The 12,821-nt window shown below is 42.5% G+C and overlaps 1 protein-coding gene across 1 annotated transcript in view; it reads left to right on the plus strand.

The window, feature by feature from the left end:
• Positions 1-10,031, plus strand: part of LOC116704602 (leucine-rich repeat and fibronectin type III domain-containing protein 1-like protein) — a 202,054-nt gene extending 192,023 nt beyond the window's left edge. Inside the window, exons 11-13 of the mRNA XM_032540194.1 lie at positions 6,726-6,909; positions 8,462-8,678; positions 9,895-10,031. Coding sequence (XP_032396085.1) covers positions 6,726-6,909; positions 8,462-8,678; positions 9,895-10,022 — 529 coding nt within the window. The 3' untranslated portion in view covers positions 10,023-10,031. The remainder of the gene's footprint in view (positions 1-6,725; positions 6,910-8,461; positions 8,679-9,894) is intronic.
• Positions 10,032-12,821: the final 2,790 nt, after the last annotated feature.

The following is a 12,821-nucleotide window of genomic DNA, read 5'->3' on the forward strand; positions in this document are numbered from 1 at the left end:
CTATCTATCTAATCTATCTAACTATCATATCTATCTATCTATCTATCTATCTATCTATCTATCTATCTATCTATCTATCTATCTATCACACAAACAGACACACACACACACACACACACACACACAGACAGACACATGACAAGGGACCCAATCTCTCACACACACACACACACACACACACACACACACACACACACACACACACACACACACACACACACACACACACACCACACGCACACACAGAAAAGGCTACAGCATTAAGCATCAGCTAAGTGACATGTAATGTAATGTCAAAAAACTGTGAAAAATGTCGGAAAGCCCAAGATGACGTCCACTGGCTAGAAAAACGTGCTCTGGTTTATCGGCATTTCTTTAAACCAATCATCTTGGGCGGTGCTAAGCCCCGGTGCCGCTAGAAAACAGCATCAGGAAGCAACTTGTTTTGTTGGAACATGTGTTCGTTTAACCCTTGTGTAGTTCTCGGGGTAAAATTTGACCCGTTTTCAAAGTTTTTCTATATCAGAAGTTACTTATCAGAAGAACCAAAATGCCCAAAAATAACACGGATGCATGGATGTTCTTTGGTAAATTTAATGATTACTTTTTTTTAAATTAGGGCTGTTTTATTCAGCTTCATAGCATTTGAAAAAAAAAAAAAAAGTTTAAATGGTTTCAAATCAGAATCCTGACCATACATCCTCTGATCTCAACTAAAAGGCAAAATAATTCATAATTTCGGCTTTTTTAAGCAAAAACAAAGAGGAATAATGTCATATAAATTAGGTTTATTGACCATGTATAAAAAAAGCTTTTAAAAAGCTGGAAATTTGGACCCTGAAGGACAACAAGTTCATGGTCGACGGGAAGACAACACAAGGGTTAAAGGTGCCCTTCCACATAAAAAACATTTTTACCCTCATTTTTTCAAATCTGTTAGGTAGGTTTGTGTTATGTGGCTCTATTGCCACTGAGAAGGAATAAGAGGAGAAATCAGGCCAATCACAACAGCTGGTCAGTCTGACGTCATGCTGCCTGAGCTCATTAATATTCATGAGCTGGGTAAAGAATGCTGACATCCAGGCTCTCTTAGCTCGTTGAATATTAATGAAATCTGAGAGTCTTGCTGCAGGCTTTCCATACCACGCTAGAATGGCTTGAAACAAGATAACCAAGGCAACCGAATCCATGGTATAACTTCAGACATTAAATTAAAGTCATGGAATACATGTGGCAGGGCACCTTTAAAAGTAGTTTTAGTTGTTTCCAGTGGGGCAATCCCAGAAGTGGAAGGTCGTGACTGATCAGCGGTGGATGTGACGATGTCAGGTCACCAACCTGCCATAAATGTAAAAATGGACGTGTCTCCAGCTTTGAGAGATGTTGAGTAGGCTGCGTCAACCAATCAGGACAGAGACGTTTGTATTCACTAGAGTCGGCAAAGGCAAAGAGACACAAGTGGAAATGGACCAAATGGACAAAGATGGGTGGGCCACTCCAGGTCGATACATTCCAATCATCTGTCCATCAGCACGGTGTTAACTGTCTCTGCAGCACTGGCAGCTTTTGACCCCACACTATAAAAAGGAAAAGTTATTTTCTCATGTCTCCGACTACCTCTCGTCTTCTCTCTTGCTTCTGTCATTTCTGTTTGTGTTGTGTCTCATCTTCGCCTCGTTTCTCTGCATCCTCCACTTTGGCACTTGTTTTCTCCCCCTCACGTCCCCTCTCCATCTTTCTGTTTCCTGTCGACTCTTGTGGCCTCTTCCTCATCACTTTTCCTCACAGTCTTCTTTGTCTGTCTTCTCCATATTTCCTCTTTTTCACTATCCATGCCATCTTCCTCCCCTCTGCCTTCATTCTCCCTCTACCTTGTACCCTTGTGATTTTCAAGATGAAAGGGCGACGTCCTTCTGGAGCCGAAGAGACACGGCTCTGTCTTTCCTCTCTTGTACTTCAACTCCAATCATATGTGTTATTGGAAAGGTCCTCTGTCCCTTAATTGTGTTAGATCTCTACTTCTGTTTGTCTCCAGGACAACTGGAACAGACGTCATTACAACCAGCAACAACATCAATACAACATCAATACAACATCAATACAACGTGTGTGTGTGTGTGTGTGTGCACGAGGAATGTAAAGGATTATGATTACTGTAAAGGTGGACTGGCAAAAAAAAAGCATCAGTGTGTCTTCCCACAGATTAGAAAGCAATTTGGGGAGGTGGGGGGGGGGGGGGGGGGAATGAAGCTTGGTGGTTATGTCAGCAAGGTAGATAGAAATAGAAATCTTCAACCAAATAATCACTTTTTTACACAAAGTCGCAGTCTTTTCTACAGAAGAAGATCATTACTTGGCATCTGTGTATCAACACAGTCTTGCCGCTACAAATATTGCGATACTCTGCTGTATTGATCCCCCCCCCAACACACATTGTTCACCATGTTCTGGCATTTTTTAGACCAAACAACTAATCCGTTAGTCGAGAAAACAATCACCTGATTATCGACTATACCAATAGTCGTTAGTAATTTGCGGTGAACTGACACAGAATGAAACACCAACATGTAAAGACCCTTTAGCGAGACCTTTTTGCATTTAACACATACCTGCGTGCAACAATGTGCAATCAAAGTGAAATGTTGCTCTGCTGAAATGCAGCTTTTATTCTATCAACTCAATGTTCAATGCAATCAGACTGTTCAACCAATCACAACATCCATGTTGTGATTGGTTGCTTCTGGCACTTTTAAAAGGTTAATATCAAACACACTTATTGGCACTTCAGACCCAGTTAACAGTGAAATGAGAACACATGTTAACGATTGTGCACATGTGCCCTCTGGTCAGTGATGGAAATGGCTTGTACGTGATCTGGTCCTGGACCAGCTGATGGGTCGTCTGTAATTACATTCCAGCAAACCTCCGATTCTCACAATGTAAAACGAAAGTGAGAAATAGTTTGCGCATCCGCCCCGTGATTGGGATCCTCTCCAAATATTAGTGGGCTCTTCCTCGGCCCATTCTTCACCCTTCCGCCAACTTTCATGATAATCAGGCTAGTAGTTTTTCTGTAATCCAGCACACAATCAAACCAACAAAAAAAACGGACAAACCAAGCCAAAAACACAACCTCCTTGAGCTAACACCACACCAAAATTCAAAACCCAAATCAAAATGTTTTCATATAGCACTTTACAGGAACCAGCAGGTCTCCAAAGTGCTTCACATCAGAAACCAAGAGTAAAAACCCCTTCAAAAACAATAGAAAGAATGAACATAGACAACAGTAAAATCAGAAAAAAGTACAAAAGGTTGAGTTTGGACCTAAAAGAGCTGAACTGTAATAGTGTGTATGGGGGGGGGGGGGGGGGGGGGGGGGGGGGGGTAATATACCTGGCCCTTGGGAAAACTTCTAAAAACTCGTGATTTGACAAACGCAATGACCGTTAACCCCAGAGTTGAAGTTTCAGAAAATACTCTTAACGCCTGATTTGAACCCAAACCACAGTCTTTTTCTAAAGTTCAACCAGTAGTTTTGGTACGTGACCAAACTGCGACATGTTTTAATTGCGGTCATACACATTGCATTACTAGTTGATGTAACTCAGTAGAGTTGGGTTGGGAACCGGAGGGTCGCCGGTTCAAATCCCCGTACCGACCAAAGTACGGAGTGTGGATTGGTAGTTGGAGAGATGCTATTTCTCCTCCTGGGCACTTCCAAGGTGGTCTGAGAAAGGGCCCACCATACCCCCCCCCCCCCCTCCCCCAAAACCCCAGGGTACTGACAGCCCCCCCTCCACTATGACATCTCTCCATTTGTGTATGAATAGGATCTGAGCATGTGTGTGTATTTCAGGCCTGTGTGTGTAGTGATTACTAACAAACAGAGTGTAAATTTCCCCACTGAGGCATCCATAAACTGTGTAAATGATTACTTATTATAATAAATGTTTTAAAAAAACAGTAATTCATGCATACCATACCGTACCAGTTGTACTTTGCTGCTGGCAAGGTTCCTCTGCGAGACTCTGAGACCGTTAGGGTCGGGAGATTCGATTCCCCACAGCCAGTAGTGGCTTTTTCTCCAAACGTTTAGTAAACAGTGGACGGAACAACTCATCCAGCACGACATTAATACAAGAAATAGTTTGTCAAATAGGTTTTTCCCAAGTCCTCTTATTCTCCAACTTATTGCATGAGGAAGAAATTACTTGGGCATTTCATTGTGACGGAGAAGTCCATTCAGTCTGTCTGGTTCAGTACACATACCCACACACACACACACACACACACACTTTAGCCCAGAATAATAGTCACTCAGTGAAGACTTTCTCCTGTGGTTAAGCTCGGTGCCTGGTATTACTGGAGCATCAATATTGGACTTTCAAGGAAACGCTGTACAGGAGAAAATTACAAAATCATAACAATGTTCCAATTAGTTAATCTGGCAACAGGGGAGAGTTCCCTCTTTGGGTTTATGAGTTTTCAAATGAGCAGGAAGCCTTTGACACCCACGAAAAGCGCCCTGATGACAAACAAAATGTGTCTCTGTCTTCTACAAAACAACACGTGTATGCCAGGGTTTCCTCGGAGACTAAAAAAGTCTAAAATTTTAAAAATCAAGTGTTCTGCGTCTTAATAATTTTAAACAGGTCTTAATTTTCCTGTGTCCATTTAACGCCTCTAATCCTCATTGAATTTTTTTTTTTTTTTTAATTTTTCTGAGGTGTTCTTTCTTTGTCTGAATATAATTCACTGTATATGTAAAGATCATTATTACTCTAACTCATGCAATTTGAATACATGTGCAAGGACTTTTGTGACTCTGCATTTCGTAGTATTTGTATGTGATATAAGTTAAATTGGTTTTATAGTGGTGTTAAAATTTCTTAAATTTGACTTTGTAGTACCTGCAGAAATCCTGGTATGCGACAAAATAATCTAAACTTCATGGTGCATTTACTGGCTTTTTTTTCTTCTTCTTTCAACCACATCTCATGCTTCTTTCTCCATCCACTTGACCCCTGGTATAGGACGTTTTGTCCCCTTCTCGGTCGATGCTGTGACGTTTCTTTGGTCCGGTGGTCACAGCTTCATTTAGAGCGAGAACATAAAGCTAACCAACCACAGGAAACAATCTGAAAGATGAAGAAGGGGCCTGGACTGTCACTCTAAATGTCCCTCGAACTAATATAAACACCAAAAAAAAAAGAGTATGGAGTATTACAGACGTTGCAGCTGGTTCTCTGACCTATTTACTGTGTGTGACTTTTAAACACGGCCTTTTCTTATATGGACTGGATAGAATGAATAGTGGTTAAAAAGCCGCTCTATAAAGAAGATAGATAGACAGATACATCTATTGATCCTTATGGAAATTCATCTTGCACAATACAGGTCATCAGACAGACAACTTATTCCGTAATAAAATGCTGGTAGGAATAAATGATTTGGCCCAGTTGGTTTTTAAGGACTGCACCCTATATCTTCTGCACCTCATATGCCTGGAATAGGGGATGAAGCCTGTCTTGTGTAATTTACTTTTATTTGTTACTGACAAAGACCCGGCCATGGAGCAGAAAGTTAAAACACTCTCAGTAGAGAACAACAGAACAGTGTATACATTAACTTTCAATGTAAGTATTGCTGTATAATAATTAGTGACCGGAATATAGGAGCCAAGTGTTTATAGTATGCTTGTTTATAGCTCATTTCACCGATAACGCAAGGTAGGACGGCACGGGGACTGACGATAATCATAGTCTATTTATGCACCTGGGCACCTTCATGGCCAAAGCTAGAGAAAGGGGGAGTCTGGGTTTGTACATTTTCTGTTGACTGCGTATTTCCCTTCATTACTATGTTGTTGTTGTCAGTAATGCCCTGGTCCCTTATCTCAAAACTGGAAATCTAGCCAATATGAACATGACTTTAGACTATAAAAACATGATGAAAATGGAAGAACCGTGCTGCCCAGGCTGGGCTTAGGGATTAGGACAGCAGTTCACGAGATCACACGTTACCTAGGCGACGTTTATTAACAAAGATGTTGCTGACACCCGCCGGTTTGGGTATTTCCATTTTGACGTTTGTTGCTTTCCACACGGCCGAGGCCCCGGAGACGGCGGTCTGATTCCTCATTTAGTCAAACTCTTGTCCTACAAGCTGGACAATGGGTCCGTTCTGTTCCCACACCACAACAATTAATACAAGATTAATTGTTTTTAATCTTGTATTAATTGTTATTAACTTTTATTCACTGTTCTTGATTTTGTATTAATATGTACAATATGTATACTTTTTTATATAATTTTTGACAATAATGTGTTTGATGTTTTATGTAAAGCACTTTAATACAAATACAAATAAAATTGCCTTGGCTTGCCAAAGTCTGTGAGTCATGACGTTGGGATTGGGTCCCAAAGTCCGACCCAGAGCGTCAAACTACGACGCTAAAGGAGGCTTGTTGCATCAGTAACAAACGCTAAAGGCACCTGACCGAGAACTTTTGGACGCGATGGGAGTGAGAATGAGTTTATAGCAGAAATAAGACCCTCAAGAAGAAAGTCATTATTGTTTCTCTCTCCACAACCGGGACCCCTCTAGTACAAATAATCAACTAATCAGATCCGAAAAAAAGAGTAAAAGGCCTTGCCTCAGATGCAAATCAGATGAAAACTAAAAGCCTGTAATGACCTCGTCTCTGTCTTCCTCTCACTCAGGATGATCCCGGCCAACCACAAGTACTTCCTGCTGAGTGACCTGGCGTCGTCGCGGGACTACGAGCTGTGCGTCCTGGCCGTCTACGACGACGGCATCACGGCCCTGACCGGCACCAAGCTGGTGGGCTGCGTGTCCTTCTCCACGGAGACGGAGTATGGACGCTGTCACTCCATACGAGACCAGGTGAGCGTGGTACACCTGTATCAGCCCGAAAGCGTACGGGGCGGAACAGCAGGAATTAGGATAAACACGCGTCAAGTAGGAACGGCCAGTCATTAGTCATCTTGATAAAAAAAAAGAAAAGTCATTTTATATTTGTCTGTTGTTTACTGCTTGTATCTGTGCTTCTGTTGTTTACACATGTAAGGTGTCCCTAAATGTGTCCAGAATGGCGTCCATAATTACTAGTGAGACTATAATGTTTAATTTCTTAACCCTCGTGTTGTCCTTGGGTCAAATTTGAACCATTTTTAGTTTTTTCATCACAAAAAATGGCCCTTTGAAATAAGCTGAAAATGTCAACATTAGAAATATCAAATAACTTTGGAAAAAACGTCAAAAAAAAGGAGCCATAACATTGAAAAGTGACAACAATGTCAGAAAAAGCGATAACTTTTCTTCAATGTTGACGGGAAGACAACACAAGGTTTAAGATGCACTGTAACTTTTATTCTTGGGTTTTATGTGTCTTAACGTTTTTATTTTTTTAACTATCTATTCATGTGTTTTATTGGTTTTTAATGCTTATGACACTTGTGTTTTATCTGTTCTATGAATTTTCTTTTGAGGACAAGGAGTAAGTATTAAGGTTGTGTAATACAGAAAAAAGAAAGACTCGAAGGGTAGCACTTTAAAGAAAAAGTGTGAATGTGTATTGTTGAAAATAGTCACGAAAGGCAGCGCTAGATCGGCTTAATTAGAGTGAAGAAGAGTCCAAGGAGACGAAAGGTATCGTCTCTATTTTTAGAGACGATACCTTTCGTCTCCTTGGACTCTCTTCACTCTAATTAAGCCGAAGGTGAAGGGTGAGGGTAGAGACACTGAGGGGGATCACCAAAGGAGCACTAACATGGACTAATTATTGGGAAGGTAGTCTCAAGTGGGTTAGGGGGGTTAGGGTTAGGGTTAGAGGGGTTAGGGTTAGGGGGTTCGGTTTAGGGTTAGGGGGATAGGGTTAGGGTTAGGGAGTTAGGGTTAGGGGGGTTAGGCTTAGGGTTAGAGGTGTTAGGGCTAGGGTTAGGGGAGTTAGGGTTAGGGGGGTTAGGCTTAGGGTTAGAGGTGTTAGGGTTAGGGGAGTTAGGGTTAGGGGGGTTAGGATTAGGGGGTTAGGGGTTAGGGTTAGGGTTAGGGGGGTTAGGGTTAGGGGGGTTAGGTTAGGGTTGGGGGGTTAGGTTAGGGTTAGAGATGTTGGGTTAGGGTAGGGGGTTAGGTTAGGGTTGGGGGGTTAGGGTTAGGGAGTTAGGGTTAGGGGGTTAGGGTTAGGGTTAGGGGGGTTAGGGTTAGAGGTGTGGGTTAGGGGAGTTAGGGTTAGGGTTTTATCTGTCCTAATGTTTTCATTTTTAACTGTTTGTACTTGTGTTTTATCTGTTAACTGATGTCGTGTGAAACATTTTGAATCGCCCTGTTGCTGTTGCCTCTTGCTCTACAGATAAAGCTGCCTCGCCTAAAAGTTCCACTTAAAAAACGTTGTCTCGGCTAAGCGTCTGCATGCGTTTTGATCTCTCTCTCTCTCCAGTTCCTGGGAGGTACCATGATCATCATCATCGGGGGGATCATCGTCGCCTCTGTCCTCGTCTTCATCTTCATCCTCCTGATGAAGTACAAGCTGCACAGCAACCACTACAAGCAGAAAGCCGCCGCGCGCCACGCCAACGTCTGCTCCCAGACCAACGGGGGAGGGGGGGGCGCCAACGTGCTCGCCGGGCCTCCGTCCTCCTCCTCGGGGGGGCAAGGTAACTGGGGGGAAAAACTGGACGGGGGGGGAGACAAACATGTGACTTGTCTTTGTCATCTGCTCTTAATAATCGAAAGGTGTACATTCGTGGAATTGTTTATCCACGGAAATTAAAAATGGAAAAAAGTGTTTAACACAGAAGCAAAATTACGGATTAACCCAAATCAGACCCGTTTTTAAAAAGTTTCCGTTACTTTCAGCTAAATTTTCAAAAGAAAGTATTGTTGATGGTTCCCTACAACGCTATTCACAAATGAAATAATCAGTCTACCAGTTTCATTGCATTTGGGTGTTTTATTCAATTTTATAGCATTTGAAAAACAAAAATGTTGGAAAATGTCGGGAAAAGCTTCAAAAGCGCAGGATGAAAGCCACAAAAACATCAAAAGGCGCAAAAAAAGTGACAAAAAAACTTGGATAAAAGTTATAGAAAAAAAGTCAGGAAAAGCCTAATGTCTCAGTGTGATATTTTAATTGTTTGTATTTGCATATACTGTGTATTTAAAAAAAATTATATGGAAAAAGTTAAAAAATTGGAGCCGTTTGGGGAACAAAAAGTTTTCATTTTAAAATTATACCCAGAAAAAAACAAAGTTGCGTGATCGCCATTAGAGACGATACAAAAGATTGTGTATTTTCTGAGAATTTGATAGATGTAGGTAAAGGTTTATTTTGTTGTTGTTTTAATTTCAAAATGAAAAGTAACGTTGATGGTTCCCTACAGCGCTCTTCACAAGTAAAATAATCAGTCTACCAGTTTCATTGCATTCCGGCGTTTTAGTCAATTTGATACCATTTGAAAAACAAAAATGTCGGAAAAAGCTTCAAAAGCGCGGGATGAAATCCACAAAAAGGTCAAAAGGCGCCAAAAAAGTGACACAAAACTTGGATAAAAGTGACAGAAAAACAGTCAGTAAAAGCCTAACGTCTCAGTGTGATATTTTAATTGTTTGTATCTGCATATATTGTATACTTAAAAATTAACATAAAAAAGTGAATTTAAATTTATACCCCGAAAAACCCAAAGTTGCGTGATCGCCATTAGAGACGATACAAAAGATTCTGTATTTCCTGAGAAGTTTATAGTTTATTTTGTTGTTTTTGTTGTTGTCTGACTTTTGAAGGACACATCGGGTCGTGATAATGTTCTAGGTATTAAAGGTATTGTCCCTGTTGAATAAACATTAAAATAACCCAGTCTTGTTGTCTCTCAGGCGGAGGCGCTAATAAAACCTCCCAACAACCGTCGGCGTCGGCGGACGGCATGGGGGGGGCTTCTCTCCGAGGGACGACCGTAGTGGACTTGAACCCCACCCGCGACGACGACGCCATCTCCCAATAACACACAACACAAACCTTTCAGTCACGCCCACAACTCTCCAATCTCTGAGCCCGAACCAATACTCCATCTACCCCCCCCACCCCCACCCCCGACCTCCACCGCCCCTCTTTTTGTTTTTTGGATTTGTTTCGTTGCTGGTGCCTGGAGCCGAACTCCGCTTCACGCCGAGGAGCGGCTCCTGTCATGTGGTGAGTAGCTGGTGAGGGCCCTATTTTTGAGAATGCACTTGAACACACCTCCTTGTAAGACCAGCACGCCCAGAATGCACCTGAACACACCTCCCTGTAAGACCGGCACGCCCAGAATGCACCTGAACACACCTCCCTGTAACACCAGCACACCCAGAATGCACCTGAACACACCTCCCTGTAACACCAGCACGTCCAGAATGCACCTGAACACACCTCCCTGTAAGACCAGCACGCCCAGAATGCACCTGCACACACCTCCCTGTAAGACCAGCACGCCCAGAATGCACCTGCACACACCTCCCTGTAACACCAGCACGTCCAGAATGCACCTGAACACACCTCCCTGTAAGACCAGCACACCCATAATGCACCTGAACACACCTCCCTATCGGTCTTAAACTAGCAAAGACTGCCCGCTGTTAGGTCCCTCGGTGTTTCCGTTCTCTCATTAGGGCCCAAGCACTGACACGTCGGTCGGCGGAGGCCCTATTTTTTTTGTTAGGTTTTCTGTTATTGTTCTGCAAAGTAATCTATTTCAAGGGCTTTTAATTGTTAATATTTTGAATCATTGAATTAGAAAAGCTGGATGGAAACGGCAACATTTTGATAAAACTTTCTCAATTACGCAACAAGATTTTGTATTTTTTTAACCGCCGTCTCCATTTATCTATTTTCCTTAACTTGTTTTTTTTTTTTTGCGATTAGAGCTGAAGAAAGGCAAACGCAGTTGTGACAATCAAGCTGTGAAGGTGCAGTCAGACATTCCCCCCCCCCCCCAGTCATTCTTACTAGGTAAAGTGGCGAGACACGTTAACCTTCTGACGTCAACGTACCATTAATCAATCAGTCTTAGATGGATACAGTTAGAAAGGGTATCTATTTAGGAAGCTGGCATTTCATCACAATATCAGAATCCTAGTTAGCCACTTTCTCAAACTCTATTTTCAGGTGCAGTTTTCCTCAGGTGAGTTTTGGGGGACCGGAGCGCTTGGCGTGCTCACACACACACGCAACTTGTACATTCAAGTTGTTGCTGCCTCCATAAGTAGTGAATCCAGTTAATATGGTACACAGGAGTGCAGGCGGAGGGACGAGGAATGAGAGGCAAGGGAGTGAGAGAATTTAATTTGAAGTTTGTTTGACGTTGAAACCTGAAACCGACGGGCGCTGAGAGAGAGAGAGAGAGAGAGAGACAGAGAGAGAGAGAGAGAGAGAGTGACAGGCAGTGGGCTGCGTTAGTAAACCATGTGGACAAAGTTCATTCAGCCTGCTTGGTTGAGCACCAACTGAACACTCTTCCATTAAAAAAACGCTTTAATGAACAGTCACTCACCTGGATAACACACACACACACACACACACACACACACACACACACACACAACCTTTCCCACTCACACCTGGGTGTTGCAGGTACTCAACGCTGCTGCAGCGGGTTGAATGAAACAGGCACTCGCCATTAAATTACTATGTGCAAAGAGCATACAATATACACACGCACATATACACACACACACATATATATATATATATATATATACAGACACACACAGACAGAAACACAGACACACACACACACATACATACACACACACACATAATACACACACATACAGACACACACAGACACATACATACACACACATATACACACACACACACACACACACACACAGACAAACACAGACACACAAACACACACACACACCCGCAAGTTTTACTGTCTGATAAACACAGACCTCCGGTACTGGAGACATTCATCTCCATGTACGGCAGAACAGAAAATCCACAAACTGTCCCTTAAGCTACAAGCTAATGCTAATGCTAATGCTAATGCTAACGTCTAGCTTGGTTACATGTTTCATATGGAATCTAGCTGTAGTCTTGCCGTGTGTGACCCTGTGATGCAAGATCATATTTTGACATTAACGTTTTATTGCGCCAGTTGATATGGCAATGATGATACAAAAGAAACATATACTGTGCAGCTTTAATGTTCAAGGTTATTACTTTCTCTCTCCCCCTCTCTCTCTCTCTCTCTCTCTCTCTCTCTCTCTCTCTCTCTCTCTCTCTCTCTCTCCTTCCTGTTGCCTCTTCCTCCTGATACAAACGCTCTTTGTTGTCTCTGCGTCTCCATTTAGTCATTTGTCAGTTTTTAACGAGTTTTCTTTTCTCTTCTCCTCGCCTTTCATATCGGAGTTGAAGGTTGTTTTGTTTGTCTTTTATCCTCCGCCATAGCCCTTTCTCTTTATCTTGTGATATTTCTGGTACCAATTTCACTCTCAGATTGGGACGTGTGCCTTATCGTTGGGTATCTATCAAAAGCTCAGGAGGATTTGCTCCCCTTCGCACAGTTTATGAGCCGCTTCTTTCCCTCTTGGTCTGTGAGTTCGGTGCTTCTGGATGGAGTGAGTGGGATCCTGACGCTGTCGGGGCCCATCAGCGGCTCCTTTCTCTGTTTAACTCAACCAAGAGTAGTCGTTTACGCCTCCTGTTCAAGTGTCTCGTGTGAACCGACACATTTGGGCTCATTCATATTACAGGCAACATGACAAGAACATGACGGATCATGGTCCTTCCTGTATCTTGAGGTTCTGCAGCGGCCTGG

This window comes from Etheostoma spectabile, chromosome 16 (assembly GCF_008692095.1).
Source record: "Etheostoma spectabile isolate EspeVRDwgs_2016 chromosome 16, UIUC_Espe_1.0, whole genome shotgun sequence".
Classification (NCBI taxonomy): domain Eukaryota; kingdom Metazoa; phylum Chordata; class Actinopteri; order Perciformes; family Percidae; genus Etheostoma; species Etheostoma spectabile.